The sequence below is a fragment of the Cibotium barometz genome, chromosome 18 (assembly GCF_041138505.1).
Source record: "Cibotium barometz isolate CiBa-2024 chromosome 18, ASM4113850v1, whole genome shotgun sequence".
Taxonomy (NCBI): domain Eukaryota; kingdom Viridiplantae; phylum Streptophyta; class Polypodiopsida; order Cyatheales; family Cibotiaceae; genus Cibotium; species Cibotium barometz.
In genome coordinates, this window is record NC_141063.1 from 14,226,098 (window position 1) to 14,254,009 (window position 27,912).

Below are 27,912 nucleotides of genomic sequence, written 5' to 3' on the forward strand. Positions count from 1 at the left end.
TCTCAAAGTAAATGGTCATTTGATATTTTGCACAATTACCATCACGAAGCAACCAGTCACACTAGCTATACACCAAGTCCGAGTTCCATTTAAGGACATTTTTATCTTCAAAAATGGTACCTTCTCATTGAAGAAAGCAGAGGTTTGTTCCCCCCTCCCTTTCTTGTATGAGGGTAGTTTCCAAAGGAGAGAGTAGGGGGTTGTCTCAGCATCACATAAATCACATAGCCAATCGATCTCAGAGCTCATCCTAAACTTTCATATAGGTTTTTCCCTATGACTATATCCACCTAGGGGCAGACTTAATTAACAATGTTAGACAATGTAGAGAGAAAACTAGCTCAAGCAGCAAAGGCATGGCCTTGCTGATAATTAAGGCCTGTTAATATAAGCAAGTTAAGCCTTCATTTCTAGGAACAAACTTATCTGTACAAATTCACTTTTGTAAACATCAAAATCATAGCTGTCTGGATATTAAATGGCAACCTCAATAATAGAAGAAAACCCACAGTAGGTGGGACTTCTTGTGTACCCAAACAAAAATTTGATGTGTACACCATCTGGTTGTGACACACCGTAGTGATATTTACGTGCACACGGAACTATCAATATGATCAAATTAAGCTCTTGTATTTACAGACGGAACACCGCTAGATCTCCACAGTAAGCTGCTTTGACCACTCTGCTCTGGATTGACCTGGACAATATTGCTAGATCTCCACAATACACTACTTTGACGACTCCTGCTCTGGATTGACTTGTAACACTGCTAGATCTCCACAGTGAGCTACTTTTCCCGCTCTAGCTCCGGACTGACTTTACCATCGGAAGTACCAAGTTGGATTAGAGAGGGATTGGCATATGCATGCCAACCCATTAAGTATGGTATGATGAACTGTCAAGGACGAGAAGCACCTTAGTTTGTTGTAAGGTGACAATTAATCATAGTAAATGATCAGCCAAGCAATCAAATTAAAGAAACACTCAAGTAGAACACACTTAAGTAGACCCACATTGAAAGATGATCTCATTACAGCAAATTCTGCCTTTGTCACAGGCACCGTGAAGTGCTCCTCCACGTTCTCAAGCTTGTTCACAACCACTAAAAAGTACACAAATCACATGTCATTGATTAAAATCAATCATGGAGAATCCAGTGACACTAACAAAACATGAAACAGGCATTGTAGTCCATCTTACTCATGTTGAAGAAGAAGCCTGCTCTATCAGGCATGCCTTCCACTTTCAAAGTTTTCCTCACCATCCCAGCATTACTGCAAGAGACATGGCATCATGGCAGTTAGTTTTTGACCCCTCTTCCTCCCTCTCTCTCCCCCTCTCTCTCTCTCTCATCACACATAAGGTGATGCAAGGCACCTTGGATGAGAGATGCAGGCAGACAAGGCACTAAACCTTAGGTTCCTCTAAAATAAATACCAGAAAGAGACATCTTCATTAGAAAAACAAAATGAAAGTTATTAAAGAAACTGTGGGCATATAGGAGCTGGACTACAGGCCAGCCCACCTCCTGCGATGTTGGCACAGCAGTTCTTCCCATAATCCCAGACAGGAAGTGGGACAGCACTTCTGTGGCCTCCACCATCCCGGAACAAGATTTAATGCATGTGAAATGTCCACAAGTTTTGAGGACGCCTGAAAATCTCAAGGATGGAGTGAATCTAGCATTATGGTTCAATCTATGCACTCGTATGTGTTTTATGGGTTTCACAAGTGGTGAGTATGAAATTGAGCTCTTACTTTATTATTTTTTATTATTCTGTGTTCTCAGGTGTAGACACCAAAGTGGCCATGACTAAAAGTTGGGAACAAGTGTTCAGGCACAATCCTTAGAGAAGTTCGACTAGCTTGGGAGAAGAAAAGGTGCCAACTTGTAGGAGAACAAGATAGCCCACAACTTGGCCAGCCTCTCTACCGAAGCCCTAATCACTGTATGGCCGGTTCTCAAATCTTAAAAGATAATCTCCATCCAGCTGTTTGAGAATAGTATTCTGTTTGGAATTGTTTATTGGGTTATCTTGAAAATCCATTTTCAGGTGAATTGTGACTGGGAAACCCCACATTCTTTCATTGTATATGATACAAGGATTAGGTTGAGATTATTGTGTATGATTGTGCTTGCAAGTCTTTTCCATTGCACATGTAAAACAAAGGTTATGACATTTAATACCACACAAGCATGGGTGACTAGAACACAGACGCAGTTTACGTTTAGAGGAGAGCCAGTTGAGTATGTCAGATCCTGTGTACCTGGGGGTGACCTTCAGAGGGCCGCGGTTTTCTATGAGGGAGGCAGCAGAGGCTAGACTAGCACGAGGGTTTGCAGCTTTGGGGTCACTTGAGAGAGTGCGCAGACATACAGTTTCAGGAGCCACGCACGAAACTACGGCTTTTTGACACTCTGGTTACATCGACACTTCTTTACGGAGCGGAGATACGGGGGCCTAGTCTTCTCCATAAGAGGAGGGAGCCATTGGCAGGACAGGACGGACCAGAGAGAGACTGTTACGATGGATGGCAGCATATGGAGAGGCCATTAGTGATGATGATTGCACGCATCATTCGGAGCAAGTCATCTATACCACATGAGATCGTCAGGGCAGAGATGGGGGATGGGGGCTGCCCCAGTGGTTACTGAGGCTTTGTTCCGTGCAGTTACTTTTATCCATAGAATATGGGAGCTCCCTCAGCAGAAATACCCTCGCCTAGCAGTCGCTTCCTCCAAACAGCTTGCAGATGAGGGAGACACGATATATCACTAGAGGACCGCATATGCCAGCTTTGCCACCAGGAGGTGAAGTCGGAGGAACACTATATACGTCATTGTACTGTCTACTATGAGATCCGAGGGAGGTACCACTACCTGTTCCGTGAAAAGGCTTTGGACCTTTGCGTCGGATCATGGACTTTGAGGACCAAAGGTGCTTAGGGCTCTTGATACTTGAGCTTAGACGCCACAGAGAGAGCCTATTGAGGGACAGGAGGGCAGTGGGACCAGAGCCGCCTAGACAAAGAGCCCTCACAGATTTTTTCAGAGCCAGCACTGAAACCCCACCAGCCTCTACTCCCCCATCTACAGGCCTACCTGGCAGACCACCCTCAAGAGGAGTCACCCTAGACATAGCCATTGCCATTTGTAGAGGAGACACCCACGACCACGAGGATTGCATCCACGACTCCCTCACCATCGGCACATTCGAGCCATCATTGCCCACCACTGGAGGAGTTTACCACGACGATTCAGCGGTTCAGCTTTCAGCTCTTAGCTCTCTTAGGATGTTACTATTTTCATTCTTTCTTTCAGATTTGTTATGATGAGACATCATCATCATCAGCTGTACCTTGTTTTGGTCTCATGGGCCATTTCGGCCTTTAGGAGATGTTAATATATCTTTCTTTCTTTCTCTCTCTCTCTTAGCACTCTGAAGGCACTGGTAGCCTTTACATTTGGTAAAAGAGCCTAAGGTAATGGCAAAAAAAAAATCCCATGGGTGCTGCGTGTCTGACTAGCGAAGAATCACGGGAACATTAGGATTTGGGAAGAGTCGGTTTTGAATATCTTGCTCATCCACAGTTTTCAAGTTCTTCGTCATGTCTTCCAAAAAACGGATGGCGGCTTCCATCTATATGCTGGCAGCGAAGATCGCATCTATGGCCCGCTCCCATGCAAAGCCATGGCCAGCCTACAAGCAGGAGATTGCTATGGGTCAAAAAGAACAACTACCTTTGGACGCTCCCAAATTGTCATCCATTGCTACCCATCACCCGCAGCAAGAGGATGATGGCCCAGGGCAGCAAGCCAGTTCCCTCCAGATTGCAGCTAGAGCGCCACTCCCAGTCCCGAGAGCATTCTAAGATTCAAGAGAGCCAACAAGGGAGCTGCCATTTGATGGAGCATCACTGAGGATCCCCTTCACAACCCCCAGCCCCGCCATAAAACAATGTGCCTGTTCTCCATCCCCAATTCATCGCGGCCACATTATAGGAATTCCGTCCCAACTCACATGCCATGAAAGGAGCCAAAGCAATTATTGAAGCTGGTTAAACCATAAAAGTTCACCACTGGGAAGGTGGATGGCAAAGTGGTCACAAAATGGACCAAAGAAATGTCCGCTACTCTCGCGCCTGAATGCTTTTCTGCAGTATCTTGTGCAGACAGTGTTGACTGGAACTGTGCTACTTTGGTGGGAAGACTACCTAGAACACTATGCAGTGGAGAACCGGCATGATTGCCATCACACAATTCTGGAGGAATTTACTCCCATGGATTAACGAAACAATCAGAGACTCTTTCCCAAAAGCAAGGCAAACAGATAGTCGGCCAATCCAAGTGGTCTTCAAAGGCTTATAAATAGCATTTGGCTGAGCACTTGTGATTCATTCAGTCCTTCCTTGGACTGGGTCATAGACTTAGGATTAGATTAGGTGTTTCACCACATTTTGATGGGGCGGCTAGCCAAGATGTACCTTTTTGTACTATAAAATATACTGAATACTCAGCTATCTCTCTCTCTCTTCTCTATCTTCTGTATGCGTTTTGCATCAAGCATGTTCAAAGATGGTGTTTAGGGCTGAAAGAAGACTCCCAAAGCTTCTGCATGTGACAACCATCTCTCCACCTATGAGGGCCTACAATCTCAAAGAAGTCCCCCATGACTCTATCTCCAGCCTGGGTCGAGAAGGAGGCTCTGACATGCTATCTGTACTCCACCCTCCTCTCCTCCATGAATCTAATCTCTGTACTGGCCGCAGTAAGCTGACTCTCAATCCACGGGCTATCGGGGAAACTCTCCTGAAGACGCTGGAGAGAAGTAAGACCCCTCCAAATGCTCCTCCTCTTCTCACGAACCCCTCCAATATGCTTTGTGCTGCCTCCTACAAAAAACTGTTGATCTCGCCAAGACCCACATCCAAGGTGCAGGCGGCAGAACCTGAGATAAAATCTAGTCCCACCCATATCTGCTCTATCTTGCTATAGATCTTAGGGTCCTGTATAAGGCTGTCCAGAATCCTAGTGCTCACATGCTTGTCCTCCCTCCACGGGTCCTCCAAGGATTGAATAACCAGAGCATGATCAGAGAAAGTGGTGCCCGCCAAGATGCCAATCATGCCCCCGCAACCACAATCCCACTCATCCACATAGAATCTATCAACTTGAGGGAGGTTAGACAGCGAGAAGCGCAGGCTCCAGGGGCTACACCCAAACTCTGGCAAATGCCAAGGGTCCTGTCCCTTGCATTCCAAGATCAACTCCTCTCAAGCAGAGTACTATGCGCCTACGACTGTAGCCGTGTCTCCTCCGAGTCTGTCCTCTGTTGACTCGATCATGTTAAAGTCTCCACCCATGTGTAACTAGAAGGGGAACCCGGAGCAAAAGACCAACACTTCAAATACCAAACAAAGCATGAAAACACAACAAAATTACCATAAACAATATAATAACACCGCGTTGAGCCGGAATGGCCGGCCCCTGTAGAAACTTCTTTATTCCAATGAATAAACTGTTACAAACAGACCAAGGTGCGGGTGCAATCCAGCACCGGATTTTCCACAAAGCTCAGCAAACACTTGCTCAAAGATCTGAGTACCAATCAGACCATAAACCAGTACAAATCAGCCTCAAAAACAACAGACCGGTATGGTGCCAAATACAACCCCGATCTCCGTGCCAAAACAGCCCCCAAAACGGAGCCTCAAATCAGTCCCAAAAGAGCTCTCAAAACTGCCCCAGACACACCAACTTGTAAACGTTATAAGTCACTTTATTGATAAAAATCCCATATTGCTCATGTTCTATAGCCATCTTTCAAGCCAAACTTTGCCAGTGAATGCTTCAGCTTTCTTCTGTGGAAAATCCCCGTTCACACTTTGGTTTCAGACAGTGTGTGAAACACTGCTCAAGACTGGTGAAGGTACCAAATGGTGACACAATGCACCAAAAGTCAGCCTGAGGAAGGGCTTGATAGACTGACTGTACCCCAGAAGGTGGCTCTATCTACTGCGACGTTCGAGGCATAAACATTGAGAAAGCCCAAACAATGCTCTCCAATCCTAACGGTAACCCACTGCGCTCGCCCAATGACTATGACACCTGAGCCAGCCACTACCGGCGAGAGCTCCTCACTGATAGAAACACAAACTCCTCCTTGCATCCATAAGGGACCGATAGAGGTAGACCAAAAAGTGTGGCTCTTGCCTGGTAAAATCTTCCCACGACGGGTACACCCCTCGGAAAAATGGTGCACCTAGAGAAAGAGAATGTTGATGGGTCCCCCAACTGTAGCTCTATGATGTTAGAAGTCATCTCCTGTCTATATTCATACACCAGGGCCTCTGTTATGGGTGTGCCCGCCCTGTATAAGGTGTTTTATCATTTTTCCACACTCCCCGTATTTTTCCCTATTTTTTCCCATTTTTTCTAGTGGTGGGGAGGGTTGCCAGAGAGTGGCAGGAGCACTCCAGTGCTGGCCGACTGCATACAGATGAGTCGTGGGCTACTGGACTGCCGGCCAACTGAATTTTCTCAGTCTTCGTGGGCACTTCTCTGCTGGCCGACTGCATTTATGCAATCGTGGGCACCTTTTCCAGCAGTCGTGGGCACTTTTTATGCTGGCCGACTGCTCTCCCAAGGGCATATATATAGGCCCCTTGCCCCCACCACTCATTCATTCAGTTTTCTCGGGATCTTGTGTATAGAGAAGAGTTTACACACCTATCTCTCTGTGTTTCTTGTGCTGTTTATTTTCTGCAGTCTACTTGCTCTTGTCTACCCAAGTTTGGTTATCATTTTCGCTGCATATTCTGACATGGTATCAGAGCCCTAGGCTCGAGATAGATCTTGGGAGTTTTTCTGAGCAAGAGGGGGAGCGTTAGGCTGCTGATTGGTGGACTGTTTTGGGCTGAACGGGAAGAGAAGGTGCAAGAGGAAGGCGGGCTAAGGTGCTGGACAGCCACTTGCAGGTTTTCAGATTTTTTTTTCCCACCCACCCACCCTTTCAGGTTACTCTCCGCGATGGCAGATTTACTAGAGATGGCTGAGAAGCACGTGAAGATTCCGACTCTCCCCACGTTCCCAGTGGATCGTCAGTTAGACGGGTCCAATTACGGCATCTGGAAGGTCATGATGGAGTCGGTGCTGGAGTCATATGGCCTTGCTGATTTTATCACCATCGGGGTTCCACGGCTGGAAGCTGAGGAAGGGGAGTTACTGTCGACGAGGAAGGACCATGAGGCACAGGCACACATGTGGGATCATGTCAACGCCAGGGTCCGGTCGTTTATTTTCCTCAATTGCACACCACAAGTGATCAATCATGTGAAGCACATGACGCTGGTGAGAGGCATCTGGGAGCATTTGGCTTCTTTGTATAACAGGGTATCACCCATGAAACGGATCTCCTTGGAAGTGCAAATGCGGGTTATGAACCCTGCAAAGTCCTCGACGATGCGGGAACACATCAACAAGCTGCAGGCCCTTCAGCAGGAAGTCCTACAAGCTGGGAAAGAGATATCATCTGAAGATATGGCCATTACTTTGCTTTCCCACTTGCCTGGTCAATATTCTGCTTTCTATTCCTAGTTGATCACGAGTGGCATGCTCAGCACCATTACTTGGGAGGAGCTTGTGCCAATGGTCTTGGGCTAGGAGAAACGTTTCACGAACCCTCCTCACGACGGAGGTTCGGAGGCCTTAACTGGCCAACGGTCGAAAGGCCGGAATAACAAGGGCAAAGGGAAGGCTTCACCGGAGAAGTCTTCTGAGAAGAAGCCTGATCCAGAACTGGAGAAGCTGAAGGCCGAAAGATCTTGTAATGATTGTGGCGAGAAAGGCCACTACTGGAGGAAGTGCCCTAAGCGGACAGGGAAGAGTGCTGATTCCTCAACCTCAGCTGCAAAGACTCCGGCATTTGTGCACTTAGAGACGGTGGACTCCGATGCTTCATCATCTTCGAGCGAGGAGGCAGTTGGCTTCACCGCGAAGGATACCCGGGAATGGATTCTCGACAGTGGTGCTTCCAGGCACATGACTCCATCCCGTGACTTCTTTCTAGATCTGAAATGGCAGTCAGGTCGTATCTTTATTGGCGATAACTCCACTATTCCGATACATAGTGAGGGCCGGATGGAGATTATTCCCTACGGCAAGGGGAGCAAGCATGCTTCCCGTGTTCTTTATGTCCCTGCTCTCGGTTTTCATCTTCTGTCAGTGCATGAGGTATGCAAGACTGGCTTTCGGGTGGAATTTGAGGAGCATTCAGTTGCTCTAAGGGACCGTGAGACTGGCCAAGTTGTTTGGGAAGGCGGTGTGGAGAATGGTATCTACAAGCTCTCTGCACTCTCCACATTGACTGGTTCTCAGATCGGAGATTTGTGGCACTTTCGTTTTGGCCACTTAAATGTGGATGCTTTGAGGCGCGCCTTCCGGGACCAGATGGTGGTTGGCTTGCCAGATGTTGATAGTAGGCAAGGACGTTGCAGTTCTTGCATACGTGGTAAGCAGCACAGGGAATCCTTTCCGAAGCAGGCTTCCAGGTGGGCTTCGAAACCATTGGAGTTGATTCACACTAACTTGTGTGGACCTCAGCAGATACCATCTTTGGGAGGATCTCTCTACTTTATGCTGCTTCTTGATGATTGTACCAGATTCACGTGGGTCTACTTTCTTTCCCAGAAGGACCAGGCTTTTGCTCGGTTCAAGGATTGGCACGTGATGGTGGAGAAAGAGTCTGGATTTCAGGTCAAGACTCTCAGGGCTGACAAAGGAGGTGAATTCTCCTCGACTGTATTTTTCAGATTTTGTGCAGATCATGGCATCAAAAGGGAACTGGCCAATACTGGATCGCCTTCGGAGAATGGAGTTGTTGAACACAAGAACAGGACTATGGTGGAGATGGCGAGGACCATGCTAGAGCATCGTGATCTTCCTCGTCTAGTTTGGGGTGAGGCTGTGGCAACGGCTGTCCATACCATTAACCGCTCTCCGACGACTTTTGTACCCCATATGACTCCATTTGAGGCATACTTTGGCAGGAAACCCGATGTCTCGCACTTCCGTGTCTTTGGAAGTGATGCGTATGTACATATTCCGAAGAAGCAAAGGGGGAAGCTTGACTCCAAGTCCCGCAAGCTGGTATTTGTGGGGTATAACTCTCTTTCCAAGGGATACAGGTTGTATGATCCAAATAGGAACGAGATTGTTGTCAGCCGGGATGTGGTCTTTGACGAGTATGTTCCAGCATCCACTGTCGAGGAGTCGCCACTTCTTGGAGATCCAGAGGAGTCTGATGATGATTCCCAGTCTATCATTCCAGTTGATCCACCTCAGTCATCACAGGAGGTTGAGCCCGCAGCTGGAGTAGAGCCCCCGCGACCCCACAGGAGGCTCCACGATCTGTTCGAGTACCTAGGTGGTTGTTAGACACCCTTCAGGAGTCAGGTGTCATGGAGCTACCCTCCGAGTGGACCACAGAGGACGGCCCTCGAAGATCACATCGAGTCCGAGATAAAAGCAACACGGCGGAGCTTCTTCAGGTGAACTATGCTTTGATGTCTCGTATCATGCGGGATAAAGAGCTCACTTCCGTAAAGGAAGCCCTTTCACAGGATACTTGGAGGAAAGCCATGCAGGTGGAACTCGATGCCATCGAGAAGAACAACACTTGGGAGTTGGTGCCGAGGCCGTCGAAGCGGTCAATCATTGGTGTCAAATGGGTCTTTAAGACCAAATACGCGTCTGATGGGTCAGTGGACAAACACAAAGCCAGGCTTGTGGCTAAAGGTTATGCTCAGCGCGGCCAGGCATCGACTACGAGGATACCTTTGCACCGACAGCGCGGATGTCCACGATTCGGACCGTTCTTGCCCTTGCTTCTTCTCAGAGGTGGCCCGTGTATCAAATGGATGTAAAATCTATGTTCCTTAATGGTGACCTGCAGGAGGAGGTGTACGTTGAGCAGCCTCCAGGCTTTATTGTTCCAGGATCGGAAGGGATGGTTTAAAGGTTACGTAAGGCCTTGTATGGTCTTAAGCAGGCTCCCACGGCTTGGAATCAGAAGATTGATTCCTTCTTTATTCGGACTGGATTTCAAAGATCGGTTGCAGATCCGAACCTGTATCTCTTTCGAGAACGCGGCATGGTCACACTTATCATCCTTTATGTGGATGATCTCATTCTCACCGGCGGTCATGTGGAGCACATTGGAGTGACGAAGGCTGACTTTTCAAAGGAGTTTGAGATGACCGACTTATTCTTACTCCACTTCTTTTTGGGATTGGAGATCTGGCAGACCCAGAGGGGGTTTTTCGTCTCTCAGCAGCGGTATGTTCATGAGTTGCTTGAGGCCTTTGGGATGGAGAACTGCAAGCCTATTACTTCACCGATGGACCCGAACACAAAGTTAACCGCCCGTTACAGATCCTTGTGAGTTAGTTGATACCTCGCAGTACCGGAAGTTGGTTGGTTCATTGATCTGGTTGCTGAACACCAGATTGGACTTGAGCTTCTCCGTGGGGCTGTTGAGCTCTTTTATGCAGACGCCACTGAAGTCTCATTGGGATGCAGGATTGTGGATCTTGCGGTATCTGCAGAGTACGAAGGATCTGGGACTCTTTTACACAGGAGGGAATGGAGTCAAGCTCCAAGGTTGGAGTGACTCAGATTGGGGAGGAGATCCAAACACGAGGAGATCTACTTCAGGATACAGTTTTACCCTCGGCTCAGGAGCAGTTTCTTGGAGCAGCAAGAGGCAGCCAACTATTGCCCTTTCTTCGACAGAGGCAGAGTATCGGGCTGCTTGTGGTGCTGCTTGTGAGGTTGTATGGCTACGGAGGCTGCTAGGCGAGATTGGGTTTCCACAGAGGGAGCCCACAGTCATCCAGTGCGATAACCAGAGTTGTATAGCTATTGCTCGGAACCCGGTTTTCCATGCTCGGACCAAGCATATAGAGATACAGTATCACTTTGTACGTGAGAAGATCTTGGCTGGTGACATCTTGCTACTTTATTGTTCGACGGAGGACAATGCGCCGGACCTCTTCACAAAGTCTCTACCTCAGGCTACGCTCAGGCGGCACTCCAGCTCCCTCGGGTTGGTTTCACAGCCAGGAGCTGAGAGGGGGTGTTAGAAGTCATCTCCTGTCTATATTCATACACCAGGGCCTTTGTTGTGGGTGTGCCCGCCCTGTGTAAGGTGTTTTATCATTTTTCCACACTCCCCGTATTTTTCCCTATTTTTTTCCATTTTTTCTAGTGGTGGGGAGGGTTGCCAGAGAGTGGCAGGAGCACTCCAGTGCTGGCCGACTGCATACAGATGAGTCGTGGGCTATTGGACTGTTGGCCGACTGCATTTTCTCAGTCGTGGGCACTTCTCTGCTGGCCGACTGCATTTATGCAATCGTGGGCACCTTTTTCAGCAGTCGTGGGCACTTTTTATGCTAGCCGACTGCTCTCCCAGGGGCATATATATAGGCCCCTTGCCCCCACCACTCATTCATTCAGTTTTCTCGAGATCTTGTGTATAGAGAAGAGTTTACACACCTCTCTCTCTCTGTGTTTCTTGTGCTGTTTATTTTCTGCAGTCTACTTGCTCCTGTCTACCCAAGTTTGGTTATCATTTCCGCTGCATATTCTGACATATGAAGCTCTCCTCTAAGAACGCCTCGCCTCTGAAATCACTGAGGCTGTCATGTGCACAGTGTGTATCTACCATGTGCTATACGCACACAAGACTAGCTTCGAAGTTTGGGGAAGCTTGGAGCTAGGTAGGCTGATTGGCAAGCTGAGTAAGGGATAGACTAACCGGCGGGCACCCAAGTATGGACAGGCGGACGCCCAAGTGTGGACGCCCGATGACCGGCCAAGAGCCTATAAAAGGGTGACCAAGGTTAGTCATTAGTCATAAAGAGTCTCGCGTGATTTGTGAGAGCTCTATGGTCAGGAGCCTGGATCTAGTACAGACGTGCAGTCGAGGCCGACAGCAGTCTCGAGGCCTGCGAGGGTAGCTTCGTGGCGGTATGGGACGTCATGAGGAAGGGATTGGTCGGTATGTCCATCTAGTTAGCTTAGCTCGTGGCTCGGTGGGGACAGCCAAGTCTTGTGGGCTTGCCCACGGCTGTCGTGGTTGGGAGGTGAGTCATGCCTGCACCCCCTTCTTGTTTGTTTGTTTGTTGCAGGTTTTGAGTCATGTATCAGGAGCGTTCCACGAGGAGATCCGGTGGGGATTTGACAGTGGTATCAGAGCATGCCTCGTGAACGAGCAAGTCGGTAGGTAGAGAAGATGAGGTCGAATAAAAGGTATGAGTTCAACAAGCTTGCTGTTTTTTCTATGCATACTGCTGTTTTTTCAGACTAGTATGTTGCTTTTTCATCGAAGAAACCCGTGATGATGGAGATGGTGGTCTAGTAGGGTTGATTTGTTTAGCAAGAAGAAGGCTAGATGCGCTTTTTGCAGCAGCCGTATGAACAGTTGAGAGAGAGAGAGAACAAAAAGCATGTCGGCTTTTGTTTGTAAGAGAAAGAGAGAGAGAGAGAGAGAGAGAAGGTCGCCGACTGTTGTTGTGCAACGCTGGTATGCGCAAGGCGGGTGCTCATCTGCAGACGCTCGCCGAGTCTTGCACATAGGCAGTGGACGCAATCTGTATAGGCGGGCATCACCAGATGCGTAGGCGGCGCAGGCGCACAGGTGTGCAGTCGGTAGCTTGGACAGGCAGTTCAGCCGTATGCAGGCGGCCAAGCCTATGTGCAAGCGACCAAGCACGTGCGCAGGCGACGGCAGATTACAAGCGTATACTCCAAGTCCGACGGGTGACAGGAAGGAGGCGATGGATTTAGTGAAAAGCAACGTAGCGTGGAGTTTTTTTTTTTCTCATGCTTTCGTTTTTTTCCTAAACCTTAGTAAAAGGTTTAAAAAACATACTTTATGCTTAAAGGTGTTTTTTTAGAAAACAGAATATATATATATATATATATATATATATATAAAATGTATGTATGTATGTATGTATATGCATGTATGTATGTATGTATATGCATGTATGTATGTATATAACACAAAAGCAAAAGCTCAAGATTGCTTTTGGGGAAGCCTATATATTCCCCTTAAGCGGGCTTCTTGCCACACATCTCTCAAGTTTTCAAGCTCTCAAGCTCTCAAGTTCTCTAGCACTTTTCTTGTGCAAGATCGAATTTTCTCTCCCCTTGCCCTCTTCAAGATGTCAACCCAAGAATCCGAGTTGGAGCTCCTTATCGAACGTGAAGGCCTACCGGCTACGGAAGATACCAATGCCGACCGTTTCAACGATTATGTGTCAAAATCAGATTTCCATGAGTTTAAAGTTGCTCTCGAAGCTTCTTCTTCGGAACGTCAAGCACAAATCGCCGCGCAGATGCAGGCTTTGCAAAACTCCATCTCTCTTTTGACCACTACTCTATCTACTCTTTCGGGTATGGATACCTTGGCCTTTGCTTTAGGCCCCAACATTACTCCGGAACAGTTCGGGGGCAAGCAAAAGCAACGTACCAATGAGATAGTGGACACTTGGCTACATAAGTGGCAAGTCTATTTTCAGTTCCATCCATATGACGATGGGAAAAAGATCCAGCTAGAAGCATGTTTCCTCTCAGGCAAAGCTTTGCTTTGGTGGAAGGAACTCAACCCTAAGCCAACGACTTGGACACAATTCGAAGATGTCTTCAAGAAAGAATTCCTCAAGAAAGAGGATGATTATGATGTTGTTGCCCGGTTTACAGCTTTGACCATGACCTTGCAGGCTTGCACCACCTCACTTATGAGGTCTACCTCCAGAAATTTAGGGACTTGCATATGAAAGCTACGAAGATGGATCCCACAACTCTTTTGGGGTTCTTCGTAGCCGGTTTACCCGACTCATACCGTTTACAGGTTAAAAATAACAAATACAAAACTTTGGACGAGGCCATTCATTCCGCTCATATCTATGATGATACAATGGTCTCTTCCAAGTTTAAACCTGTTACCAAGCAGGGGAACAAGCACAAAAGAAAGTTCTCCGCACCAATGGCTAACTCGACTGAAGGAAAGTCTTCGGACCAACCTTTGAAGAATTCAAGTTCGACACCAACGAAGAAGAAATGTCTCCTTAAAGCTTTGAAGCTCAAGAAGGAGGATAGTTGTTTCATCTGCGAAGAAAAAGGACACATACGTAACGAGTGCCCTAAGCAAAAGGGTGCAAAGACCAACGCAAGACCCAAGCCAAAGACAGCTAACCAGTTGTCTTTTAACAGGTACATCAGTTACTGTACTTTCTCGCCCTAGTACATGTTCTGATTGTTGGTTCAACTCTAAAGTTTTTGGCTTGCATGATCTTCTCTGAGTTTATGGAGAAGTGAATGGCCATAGAATCCACATTCTTCTAGACCCTGGCAGCTCACACAACTTTGTTAACTACAAACTTCTGCAGAAATTGGGTCTTGATACGACACCCAGCAATCATACCTATGATGTACGCCTACCTGCGGGTCGGCAAGTATGGGATCAAAAGGTGGAGATGCTACCAATCCGGATTCAGAACTACAAAGATACTCTGGAATGCTATATTATGCACCTAGAACATGTAGACTTGTTATTAGAGATTGAGTGGTTTAAGACTCTTCAAGTCCAGATAGATTGGTCTAGTCATATTTTTTCTTTTCAACATAGGAACACCCAGTATAGTATCTTAGGTGATTGTATACATCCCTCTCAGGGACCTCTTGTAAATACAGTTGATTTTGGAAATATAATGGATTCTTCTTTGTATATCGCTTTCCATTGTGTATTGATTCCACTTTCTTCATTTCTCATACCTTCTATGGATGTCAATGAATTAAGTGTATTTGAAAGCAAAGAATTACAGAAGATACTTGATTCATTTCAAGATGTATTTCCTAAGGAACTGCCATCGAGCTTACCACCTGAAAGGGCAGTAGATCATCGTATTGACCTGATCCCTGGTGCTCATCCTGTAAGTATTCCACCTTACAGGATGAGCCAAGCTGAGAAAGATGAGTTGGCTAAACAACTCGAAGATTATCTGAGGATGGACCAGATCCGTCCAGGTAAATCACCTTGGGATGCACCTGTGTTGCTTAGGAGAAAGAAGGACAACACCTAGAGAATGTATATAGATTACAAGAGATTGAACAAGTTGACAATTAAGAACCGTTATCCTCTCCCTAGATCAGATGACCTGATTGACCGGTTAGCAAGAGCGAAATATTTCACGAAGATAGATTTACGTACTGGCTATCACTACATACGTATTCATGAAAGGCATGTCGAAAGAACTACCTTTCGAACTACTACCTTTCGACGTGAACATTTGGAAAAATTTGTGGTTGTGTTCCTGGATGATATTTTAATATATAATCGTACTCTTGAGGATCATGTTAGACACCTCACGATTGTCTTATCTATTTTAAGATAGAATCGACTATATGCTAAGTTAAGTAAATGTGAGTTTTTTATGACAGACATCATTTACTTGGGACACAAGATCACTAGAGATGGATTGAGCATTGACTATGACCGAGTTCAAAAGGTTCTGGACTGGCCTATACCACGAACAGTGAAACAACTTCGTTCTTTTCTCGGTTTTGTTGTTTTTCTTCGGAAATCTGTGCGGGAGTACTCTCAGCTCACACTACCAATGACCGACTTGTTGAAAGGTCATGGACGTAAGTCAAATCAGCTATCACTTGGAATAACGATCTGGATATAGCCTTCAGACTTTTGAAAGATAAAGTCAAGGAAGCACCTATCTTAGCATTACCCGATCCTAGTCGGCCTTATGTTCTTGAAACTGATGCCAGTGACTATGCCATCAGGACTACTGTATTTCAAATGGTAGACCTGATGCTTTTGAAAGTAAAAAGCTAGACGACACTCAATCTCGTTGGCCAACCCTTGAGAAGGAGCTTTATGTTGTGATTTACGCTCTCAAGGTTTAGAGACATTATTTATATGGCTCCAAGTTTGTGGTAATGACTGATCATCAGTCAATCAAGTATGTGTGTGATGCGGATGATTTGAGAGGAAGGAAAGCTCGTTGGGCTGAGTTAATGCAAGATTTTGATTTTGAGATTCATTATCGAAAAGGATCCATGAATAGTGTTGCAGATGTGCTTAGTCGAATTAGAGAGGTGAATACTTTGTCGTTCACCGAGATTTCTACTGACTTATTTTGAGATTCGTTATCGAAAAGGATCCATGAATAGTGTTGCAGATGCGCTTAGTCGAATTAGAGAGGTGAATACTTTGTCGTTCACCGAGATTTCTACTAACTTATTTCAGTCATTAAGAGGGCTTTGCCGGACTGATAGTTATTTTGGTCCATTTTGGCAGAAGATCCAGGACGGAAGCTCATTGATTGACCAAGACTCGATGGTGGCAGAGCAGCCTACCATTCAGGCTTCAGGAGGCCAGTGAATGATTCGGAATGGTTTACTATTCCGTAATGAAAAAATTTGTGTACCACAGATCCCGGACAGGTCCAAGATTCTTAAGGAGTGTCACGATGCCCCTTCTGTTGGACACCCTGGGGTACACATGACAATATCGTTAGTGAAACACACTTTTTATTGGCCAAAGATGAAAGGATATGTAGAAGATTATGTTCTCAAGTGTCAAGTTTGTCAAGCAAATAAAGCTGAACGCTTTAGACAGGCTAGGTTGTTGCATCCTTTGCAAATCCCAGGTAATAAATGGGAAAGTATTTCCATGGATTTTATTACCGGATTGCCAAGAACACATTAAGGCCACGATTCTATTTGGGTTGTGGTAGATCGCTTGACAAAAATGGCTAGATTTTTACCGACCCGGAAGACCATTACAACTACACAATTAGCACGGCAGTTTATCGAGCAATTGTTTAGGCTGCACGGGTTACCGCCCACAGGACATAGTCAGTGATAGGGACTCTAAGTTTACGAGTGATTTTTGGAAACTTGTTTTTGAGAAGTTGGAAACAACTTTGAATTTGAGTTTCTCAGATCATCCTCAATCTGATGGCCAGACTGAAAGAGTGAATCAGATTTTGGAGGATATGCTTCGAGCATATGTATCCAAAAGACAGAGTTCATGGGAGGATTATCTTCCTATGTTAGAATTTGCTTATAATAGTACTAAGCATACGAGTACAGGTTTTAGTCCTTTCGTGCTTATGTATAGGTTTCAACCTAGATCACCTGTTACAGTGGGATTCTCAGGACTTCAGCATGATGCAACACGTAATTTTTTGCAAGCTATGCAAGAAATGTTACAAGTTGCGAAGGAATCTATTAGAAGTGCTCAAGACCGAGATAGATTTTATTCTAATAGACATTGTTCACCCAAAGGGTTCTCTGAAGGAACGATGGTGTATTTGCGAGTTCCAAAAGATTCCAAGACTTTACGGACAGGTCGATCTTCGAAATTATTCCCTAGATACTGTAGACCATTTCGTATTACACGACGGATTGGTTCAATTAAATATGAATTGGATTTGCCTTCTCATGTGAAAGTTCATCCTGTATTTCATGTCAGTAGACTTAAGGAAGTACTGGGTGGAATAGACCAGTTAGTTACTCCTCAAGAAATCATAGATGTCGAGTACATGACATTTGTTCCACACGAACTTGAAAAGATTCTTGGATTTCGTGAAAGAAGATTACGAAATACGCTTATCACGGCATACAAGATCAAGTGGAAGGATCGTGTTGAGGAGGACGCTACATGGGAGACATTGACTTCTCTTCAGAGAGATTACCCTGGCTTTTTAGTGAACTCAGGAGTGAGCTCTTAGAGGAAGGGGAGTATGTCATGTGCACAGTGTGTATCTACTATGTGCTATACGCAAACAAGACTAGTTTCGAGTTTTGAGGAAGCTTGGAGCTAGGCAGGCTGATTGGCGAGCTGAGTTAGGGATAGACTAACCGGCGGGCACCCAAGTACGGACGGGCGGGCGCCCAAGTGTGGACGCCCGATGACCGGCCAAGAGCCTATAAAAGGTGGCCAAGGTTAGTCATTAGTCATATAGAGTCTCGTGTGATTTGTGAGAGCTCTATGGTCAGGAACCTGGATCTAGTGCAGACGTGCACCTGCTTCATGCAACCGAGGCCGGCAGCAATATCGAGGCCCGCAAGGGTAGCTTCATGGCGGTATGGGACGTCACGAGGAAGGGATTGGTCGGTACGTCCATCTAGTTAGCTCAGCTTGTGGCTCGGTGGGGACAGCCAAGTCTTGTGGGCTTGCCCACGGCTATCATGGTTGGGAGGTGAGTCATGCCTACACCCCCTTCTTGTTTGTTTATTTGTTGCAAGTTTTGAGTCATGTATCAGGAGCGCTCCACGAGGAGATCCGGTGGGGATTTGACAGAGGCCCCCCCAAACCCTAAATGTTCCATGAGGCTATCCACATATCAATCTCTGTGGGAGGCGGAACTATCAAAACTGCACTTCACTCTCGAAGAGTCTTGGGCGTGGGTAATCACAATCGGTTATGGAGCAAACGCGTGCTAGGTGGGCGCGGATCCTAGGCATGGGTAATCACAATCGGTCCTGGGGCAAACGCGTGCTAGGTGGGCGTAGATCCTATCCTCCATGTGTCACCACTTTGTCCGAGCGCGAGTAGACATACTCTGAACGCCATCGATCACAATGAAGGTATCTATAAGAGGGGGGAAGGGGTACTGTAACTGAGATATGAAGGAAACCAAAGAGCAGCACCTCCAAGCTGTAGGACACCACCTCCCACCTCCCCATCCTGATCTCTATGGCCTAAGCCTCCCAGCTCCATCCTATTAGCACATTCATCCACAGTTTCTGCCCATGTTTGGTGTCCTTTTGGTCCCTTTTGCATGGCCCTTGATTGTGGGCTGGCCACCCCTTGTTTACATATTTTTCTGGGATTTTTCCCAGCCCGGATGCATGTTCCTAGTCGGCCAACTTTATCATGCCCAATCAGCCAGTTCTAGCATGTCCAGTCGGCCAGCTCTCCCCACCTATAAATAGGTGGGCTGGCCTCTCACTTTTGTATCTTGCCTAGTCTATCTTTTGCTCCCTCACTTATGAGACTACTTCTGTCTCTTACTTGGGACTGTATCACTTCAGTATATTCAGCATAGTTGCTCCATATCTCTCTCTCTCTCTTGCACTCTCTACTCAACACACTCTAGTGCTTATTTGCTTCCGCTCTGAGCACTCTTTCATGGTATCATCGCTCCCGGTTTAGCGATTCCCTCTGCTGCCCCAGATTCAGCCCTATCTACAGCCCTTTACCTCTGCACTTTTCTCAGATTTGCAGCCCTCTGGTTGCTGCGTTTTCTGGACAGCTTCTGCTGATTGCTTTCCCTTCAGTTTGGTTTCATCGCTTACAGCCAGAAGGTAATTTCTCATCAGCGTTTTTCTTCTACTTGGAGTTTGGATCTAGGCGGCCTGTTTTTTCAGGACAGCAGCCCCTCTTTGACTGCGTTTTCCTCTCCAGTGGACATTCCCTTTTGCAGAGGGTGTATTGTGGTGGTTCGGGCTTTGGTGGCAACCTTGGTACCTGTGGGTGGTGGACACTTCTTCTTCTGAGATTGTGCGTTTTTTTCTTGAGGAGAGCCCAAGATACAGTCCTAGTTGATGCCTTTCTCTCTTGCACCCTCTTACAGCATATTCCCAAGCCCTGTGTGGCTGCCTTTTCTCTCTATATCAAATCTACATTTTTTGCTTCCCTCTTCTGGTGGCCTCAAGGTTGGAGGTACAGTCAACAGAAGCTTCTGCGCTTTTTGTTACACGAGGATTTTCGGGTGCTATCCAACCTCTTAGGCTGCGTTTTGGTGGGAGGAAGGGACCTACATCAGCGTTTTCTAATTTGGACAGTTTTTTTTATGAGGTTTGGTCCTATTGGTTGGATCAATGATGACAGCTTCAGATTTGGCTCTCGTACCACTTTCTTGTTATTTCCTAGATGAGGCAGACAGGTTGGATGGTGGTAACTTTCAGTCATGGAAGTTGCAGGTTACTTCTGGTTTGATGGAGTTTCTCTCGTACAAGAATCGGTGCTTGCCGGACCTTGCCTCCTACGGAGGATGTGTGTCGGTGGAGGGAGACTGACGGACAGATCTATGGCTTTCTCCTCCTGAATTGTCACGATTCAGTTCTTCAACACTTCATCTATGCTCCTAATTATGCTTCTTCTTTCTTTGTGTGGCAGTTGCTTTGTGACCTGTATGGTAACGCAAGTGATCGGCAGATGGTTTCTACTTCTGGGTGCTATGCAGCCAATGAACTTGTGGATACTTCTTTTGGAGATGTTCCTGCAGCAAAGGATAGTGGGCTAGTTTTGCTCATTGCATCTGAGGAGTCTTTTTCTCTTGTTGCCTTGCCTTCAGTTTCTGTGCATACGTCTCCTTGCCACGATGATATCTCTGGTAATGTTTTTGAGGAAGACAGTGGGCTATCTTTGCTCACAGCTTCTGAGGGGGATTTGTCTCCTATTGCTTCGCCTCTGACTCTTTCTTCGTCAACCAGTGACCAGGATGTGTTGTTGGTCCCTTTGCCTTCTATGGAGGAGCCTGCTTCTACGTTGTATGATGCTATTGAGGAGGCTACTACTACTTCAGTTACCACTACTGTGAATGTTCCTCTTTTCCTTACTCTGTGTGAGGATTCTGGATTGTGGTCAGGTGTGTCCGTGACCGTACCTGGGACCCAGTGGTACTTCCGGGGCTTGAAGGATTGGGATTTGGATTTGGTTGGGCTTGTGGAGTCCCGACATCAGTTTTCAGAGGGGACAGTTGAGTTCTTACATCTAGCAATGCCAACCTTCGAGGAGGATGCTATTGTACAGCATTTGGCTACTCTTGGTACAGAGTTGGACCAGATGGACTCTATTTCTTTTGAGGGTATTATCTTCTTTAAGCTACAGGCTTCTAGGGATTTCTGTGGCACTGTGTTTACATTTGGGTTTAGCATCGATATTTGGAGCAGCACGATGCAGCCTACATGGTTGTTTTCTTCTAGAGGAGCAGTGTACCTGGCAACTTGTTCTGTTGCTTTTGTAGCTGAGTTGCTGTGGAGATTTCTTGTGAAGCTTTCCTGGTACCTGTTGTTGCTGCATTCTTTTGTCTTTGACAAAGGACGACTTCTTCGGCTTCTCGGAGTATGTTCAACATCTGGTGCTGAGAGGGGGTGTTAGCACATTCATCCCCAGTTTCTGCCCATGTTTGGTGTCCTTTTGGTCCCTTTTGCAAGGCCCCTGATTGTGGGCTGGCCACCCCTTATTTACATATTTTTCTGGGATTTTTCCCAACCCGGATGCATTTTCCCAATCGGCCAACTTTATCATGCCCAGTCAGCCAGTTCTAGCATGTCCAGTCGGCCAGCTCTCCCCACCTATAATAGGTGGGCTGGCCTCTCACTTTTGTATCTTGCCTAGTCTATCTTTTGCTCCCTCACTTATGAGACTACTTTTGTCTCTTGCTTGGGATTGTATCACTTCAGTATATTCAGCATAGTTGCTCCATCTCTCTCTCTCTCTCTCTCTCTCTCTCTCTCTCTCTCTCTCTCTCTCTCTCTCTCTCTCTCTCTCTCTCCACTCAGCACTCGTGCTTATTTGCTTCCGCTCTATGCACGCCCCTCGATGGCGACGGCCACCAACTCCAAATCCCACTCCGTCCTTGGGGCTACACTCAAGGGATAGGAGAAGATCATCACACCGCTCTCTAGCATGGACGGCCTAGAATGATAAAACACCAAACAGATCCGAATGGGAGCCACTGTCTCCTCAAAATAATCGATTCCTTCCACCGGAAGACATCGGAAGAAACTATAATCCACTGGTAGCCCTAGGATCTTGGGGGGGCCACCTTGGGACTCTGGCAGGAGAGCCCTCACTAGGGAAGCAACGATGGTCATCTCTACCGGCTCCAAGAAGCGACAAATCAAACGGCGGATGGAGCTCGCCAACTGCCTCTACTCTGGATCAAGCGCTGGCTGAGGGCAGCAAGAATGCTGAAGAGAGGCGAAGGGAGGGGGGGTGTGTGCAGGCTCAGAAGAAGAGGACAGGGCAAGGGGAACTGCTACAGGAAGAGTTGGAGGCAAAGATGGAGGATGAGGGGGGGGAGGGAGGCGGGGAAGAGGAAGATGGAAGATGGAAGCGGTTGTAAGTGATCCACCGGAGAGGGAGGGTGCAAGGAAGGGCTCACCGGGGAGCTCAGTGGGGCCAATTGGCCTCACTGGAATCTGAGAACCTAAGGAGTCGTCTCGACGTGGTAATGGCCGCTAGGCCAGAGGGGGGACCCTCGCAGTGACGCGAAGGGGCGGGGGGGGGGCATCGCCGACGGGTAGGTGCTGCAATAAATGCTCGAAACGGTTCTCTGACGTAACCAAATCCTCTTGTACTCTGCCAACCTGGCGCGCACGACGGTGCCGCTCAGCTCTGGACGTCAGTTGGCGGCCTTGGCACGAGCCAACGGTCCGCCACGCTCTGGCAACAGAGTCGTCCACAGTCAGGTCCTAGTGCTCTGCTGCCTAAGGGCCTTCCTCTCTCCCTACCCCCTAATGATGATCTAAGCTGAGACCGCCGCGGGGGGGGGGGGGGGGGGGGGGGAGGGGGACCATCGGAGGAGGTCTCCTAGACTGGCGTCCAGGGCAAGCTCTAGCGAGGTGTCCCATCTGCCTTCAAATGAAGCATTGGCCAGGGAGGCCCGAGTACTCCACTCTCTACAAGATGGGATCTCCTCGGAGACAAGCAAGGGATATGACGTGAGGCACTGTCTCCAGCAAGGCAATACAGATGTGAAGGGATGGAATCCCTGCCGCCCGTGCGAGGCACAAAGCGGTAGTGCGGGGGGGGAGGGGGGGGGGGTTGTTCCATCACTCTCCCAATGGCTTCACCAATCACCAGGACAAGAGGAAGGTGAGACCTAGGAAACAGACTGTCACGAGAAAGCCTAAAACGCCAGCCAGTGGGTCAGATGCAGGGTCGAAGCCGTGCTGCCACCTCACAAAGAATGCCTAGGCTGTACACAATGTGACAGGGCACAGCTACTTAGTCTAGCTGACGCCGCTGGCGAGTCAAACTCAATCTGCTAGTAGCCAAGCCCCAAAAGATGAATGTCTGTGATCTCGACAGTCACTCCAAGGAGGCTAGCCTGTAGAAGATCTCGAGTTGTCTGCATGCCAAATGGCTACCAACAATCTTGCACACTCGAGTGGAGGCCTCTAGAGATGCAACTGTCGTAGCAAGGAACTGGAGGTCTGCTTCTGAGAAGGATAGGCAAGGGACGGCGGCCTCGGTCGGGGATGACGGAGCGGCTGCCATGGAGTCCTCTTGAGGGGTGAATACTACAAGAGGCCGAGGCTTGCCAAATGAAAATTACCCAAGAACAAGAGAAACTGCCTGAGACGAAGCCGAAGGGGAAATGGAGAGGGGGGCACTGGGCTTCGGGGGAGGGAAGTAAGAGGCGGAAGGGCACATTCATAGCCCTAGTGGTACTACACTTGAATCTTAATAATTTAATGCACAGAGAATGTGTGCATAATTGTATTAAAGTGCATGCAGAGGATAAGTGTGCACAGTAAATAATCTGCACTAGGTACCAAATGTAGCCAGTTTCCTTTTTACAACACTAATACTCTGCACTAGGGACCAAATGTAGCCAGTTCCCTTGTTACAACACTTACAAAATCCTAGTGAAACTCATCACTCAGGTCCTTAAAATTTTAAACAAAAGTCAAGTTTTCAAGGTGTTGATGACACTGCATTTGATGTTAATGAAGCCAAAACTCACCTCAGCTCTCTTCCTACATGCTCACTCTAGGACACTACACGTGCTGTCCTGTATACAGCCCCAGCCCACTTCAACTCTGCCCTCCACACAGCCTCATATCAGCCTTCAATACCTACAACAGTGTTGTACAGCCCCTGTACTGGTCCGTACAGCAGCGCAGCCTGACGGATAGACTTTAGCTGACCTTGCATTGACTCCTTAATTAATAACCCTTGAGATATGTTAAGTCCTTAAATGAGGGATTAGTCTAACCTCGCCCTTAATTGCCAACTTAGTTATGTCTTCTCTGGAGACATAGCAACCCTGTAAGAAAAACCAGTGGGCATGTTTCTCAAAAGAAATGTAAGTCAATGCTCGAGCAACCATATTCAAACCAAGCATCTTAAAGTGTCCATACTTGACTGGCATGCAAAGCATCAAAACACCTGTAAATTTTCTAAAAGACGTAATATGAATACTAAGCAGCAAAGACATTATCTTAGACTGAACTCCACTAAAGGATGCCCATCCGTCACAGAGCTACAACCAAAAAGATACTTGCAAATGTCACGCACCTTGAGCCCATGTGTGGATCATGGAAAAACTCACAACTTTCAGAGGTTGTAAGCCCCAGTAGCCCTCCCAACTCAACAACTGAGAGAGCAAAGATCTGCCACAAACCCCCCCAAAAAAAAGATAAAATTGATTGCTTACTTCAAGCATGAACTTTCAACTCGCCAAAATCTCCATGATTTATTCAAGCACAAAACCAAAGCAACCATGGCACCCATGCATCATCTGTGACAACTATAAGTAGGGCAGGTCCCACATGGCTGGTCAACTCATTGCTGGATGGCTAAGCTGACCATTATGTTTAGGCTGGTCCTGCCTGTGTGCCAGACTTCAACAGTTGTTGCAAAGTGATCAACCTTAGTAGAGGCAGGTTATGTATGAAGACATGCCACCTTAGTATCGAACTCTGCATACATAACCGCAACAGCTGTTAACATAACACCTGTTTCCGACTCCAATCATACTGACGTGGGCCTGTGGATGGCGAAAACTCCATAAACACAGAACCCTCTCTTTCTAAGATGATAGCACCAGCCTGTTAGACGACAAAAAAAATAGAATGGACTTCAGCTCCATAAAAGCAGTCAAGGAAAAATCTTCAGCTTACAAAATATTGATATACAAAGGCTGTAGTGAAGCTTTTAGTCTATTTACCTCATTGGTCTTGAAAACTGGCCTTCCAGGCACAAGGGACAGTGCAGACTTGCCTTTATAAAAAGTATGTTGCGCAAATATTTTCATGGCTATACAAGTAACCCAAGTCAGAGGAGTAAAGACAATACAGGAGAGACAAGCATGTGCAAACAAAGGATCCATTTACATTCAAAAAAGTAAAATAGGCGTGTGGCACAATATATAATAATATAAAGAAGAATATAGCATATTTTAGGGTCCAAATGAAACAAGCCTTCATAAGGGCTGTGGCACGTGTACTTAGCTTATCTTCAAGAAAACGTGTAAAACCTTGAGAAACAAAACAGAGAGAGTAGAGAGAGAAGACACCACACTAGGGGTCGAAATAGCCTTGGGCCGAACCCCCCCCCCCCCCCTCCGGCACGTGCGCAAGTTATATTAGATAAAACTCCTTGGAGAAGTCTTGAGTACAAGTTCTTGGAGCAAGAGAGCGATGCTTTCATGTGACTTGTAAATGATCTTGGGTGAACAAATATTTGGCGAGTGTACTAAGGTGCACATCTTGTATGTTTTTATATCCTCTGGATACTTATGATCCTTGGATGCATCCCTAGATCTTGTGTCCTACCAGACTTGCAAGTACACATTTGATAGCCATTTCATGCATCATATAATTTAATGTTTAATTAATGTCCCACTAAAGGCACCAGCTTAATGATCCTTGGATGCATCCCTAGATCTTGTGTCCTACCAGACTTGCAAGTACACATTTGATAGCCATTTCATGCATCATATAATTTAATGTTTAATTAATGTCCCACTAAAGGCACCAGCTTAATGTGTAAGTTAAAAGCTAATGATAACCCCTAATCATAGTTTACTTTATTACTTATGGTTAACACGTTAAAGTACTCAAGAGCAAACTTTTACTTGTAAATAATGCCTTTTTAATACTAAATAGTAAATGTCAAGTTACATGATTTGTAACATGTAACAATCTTTGGAATAGAGATGTGCACCAATCAATTTTGTGACCCATTGTCTAAGGACATTTCCCATCAGGGTAGGCTAGGATAGGTCAATCAGCAAGAACGTGCGAAGTCTTGCACTATCAATCAATGCAAAGTTTGGCACCGTTTTATAACTCACTTGATGTTGAAGTGTGCACATTTGTCCACGAAGTATTAGGCCGAGTGCTGGGCATCGAACAAGTGAGTGGCAGGCTACAACCAAACTCGGTAATCATTGGACACATTTGGTCCAGCTTGAATAGATTTGAGTAGGTCTAGACAGATTGGATGACAACAGCAGCAGGTTGGGCAACAGCTTGAGGCCGGCAGGCTGACCACAAGCAAGGAATAAGATTGCTTTCCCTCTCCCCATTTGAATCATCTGCAATCAATCAAATCAAGCATCTGGCATCTAGCATCTGGCATCAAGTACTTGTTGCAAGAGCAGCTAGTTGTCAACGCAAATCAACCAAAACAACAGCAAGGAGCCTGCCTTTGCAACCAGCCTACTCAGATCATTGTTGTTCAGGGCTCATTTAGTGATACGAATCTCCACAACTCACAAGACAGCCCACTCATTCACAGATCTTGCTCGAGTGTGCAAGTCCCACCTCTTGTTCAGCCTAGAATCCAGCCAGGAATTCAGCCTGCAGTCGATTCAACAAAAGAGCAGTCTATATATTTTGGACCGGTCTAGTCCTATTCATTGTACTCGTTTCCGCCTCAGTAATAAAGTAAATACACTGAAAGGTGAGGCCAATACTTTATCGGTGCGCTCTCTCTCTCTCTCTCTCTCTCTCTCTCTCTCTCTCTCTCTCTCTCTCTCTTCTTCAAACTAAATTAAGTAACACTCTGCAGCAGGCCTTACCATTCAAGCTTCCACAGTGCATGTAATAGCATCAGCACTAATAGGTTTTTTTTTTTTACATACTGCTCACGATACAGAAGACTCCATCGTGTGTAGGGTGCAGCTTACCATCACTGACAGAAAACCTCAGTATATACAGAGGCATCAAAGCAATTAAGGTTGTCAACCAGTTAAAGAATCCATCATGTGTAGATACTAGAGGGCATGCTTATTACAGGAATGAAAAAGAAACTCTATCAACGCTATTAGGTTTTTTAAACTAAACAGGAAAAACAGTGGTCAAAACATTAAAGAATCCAGTGTGTCTGTGTGTGTGTGTGTGTGTGTGTGTGTGTGTGTGTGTGTGTGTGTGGGAGGGCGGGGTGTCTGTTTTACCATCACTAAAATGAGCCAAAAAAAAAAAAAAACTATCAACACCATTAGGGTTATTTTGACTAAGTAGAAAAAACACAAATCAAAACACAGAAGAATGCAGCATGGGTAAAACGCATGCTTAAAATGAAAGAGAAAACCCTCTAAACATCATCAAGGTTCAGAAAACACATTTACTGAAACGTCACTCGTTTAACTCAGCAGAAAACACAATGTGCCATCAACAAAATGAACCCCAAAAAAATAAAACTATCAACATCATAAGAGTTTCTTAACTCATCAGAAAGCACAGCGATGAAAAAAAGAGATTTTTATTTTTTTTGGGGGGTATGCTTACCGTTAATCTGGCTGGAGGCATTCACTGTGCAGAAGGACCTCTGAACCTTCAGACTTCTCGCAGGAGACAAGTTCTGTATACGAAGCGAGCCACCAAGCCATCTACTGAAATGCAGGAACATGTTTGGATATCAGAACTGCACACATGCGCTTATTTCTTTCTGCAAATTAAGAAACAACCTTCTTGCATACCTCAAGACGGTAACCTTTAAGGCCATCGACATGTTTGTGACTGCTGTGTGCACAAGGAATATAAATAGTGCTGCATTATTATTCATATACTACACACACGTACAACACACATATATACAACATAGACACACATTGTATACAAACATACATATATACAACACA

General features: G+C 46.4%; 1 protein-coding gene across 8 annotated transcripts; it reads right to left on the reverse strand.

Annotated features, from left to right (window-relative positions):
• LOC147628975 (single-stranded DNA-binding protein WHY1, chloroplastic-like) lies at window positions 1-27,912 on the reverse strand. 8 transcript variants are annotated; one of them, XM_086812165.1, is made up of 10 exons: window positions 27,751-27,873; window positions 27,560-27,663; window positions 26,476-26,629; window positions 26,122-26,364; window positions 24,994-25,082; window positions 24,782-24,874; window positions 24,342-24,436; window positions 1,201-1,274; window positions 1,014-1,102; window positions 1-895 (listed from the first exon to the last, which is right to left on the reverse strand). In XM_086812165.1, the coding sequence occupies exons 4-10, from the start codon at window positions 26,225-26,227 to the stop codon at window positions 788-790; spliced, it is 654 nt and encodes a 217-aa protein (XP_086668291.1). In that variant the 5' UTR covers window positions 26,228-26,364; window positions 26,476-26,629; window positions 27,560-27,663; window positions 27,751-27,873; the 3' UTR covers window positions 1-787. The 8 variants fall into 8 exon arrangements, with proteins under 8 accessions (XP_086668291.1, XP_086668292.1, XP_086668289.1 ...); XM_086812166.1 differs by having other exon boundaries at window positions 26,122-26,725; window positions 27,765-27,868; XM_086812163.1 differs by having other exon boundaries at window positions 26,122-26,629; window positions 27,560-27,660; window positions 27,765-27,814.

Excerpts from the sequence above, each read along its gene's own strand:
- LOC147628975 (XM_086812159.1), bottom strand. The coding sequence starts at position 27,836 with ATGAATAATAATGCAGCACTATTTATATTCCTTGTGCACACAGCAGTC. Across the intron at positions 25,083-27,559 it reads TGCCTCCAGCCAGATTAACG|CCATGAAAATATTTGCGCAA; the intron begins GTAAGCATACCC and ends TTACTTGTATAG. Across the intron at positions 24,437-24,781 it reads ATGATTGGAGTCGGAAACAG|ATCTTTGCTCTCTCAGTTGT; the intron begins GTGTTATGTTAA and ends GGTTTGTGGCAG.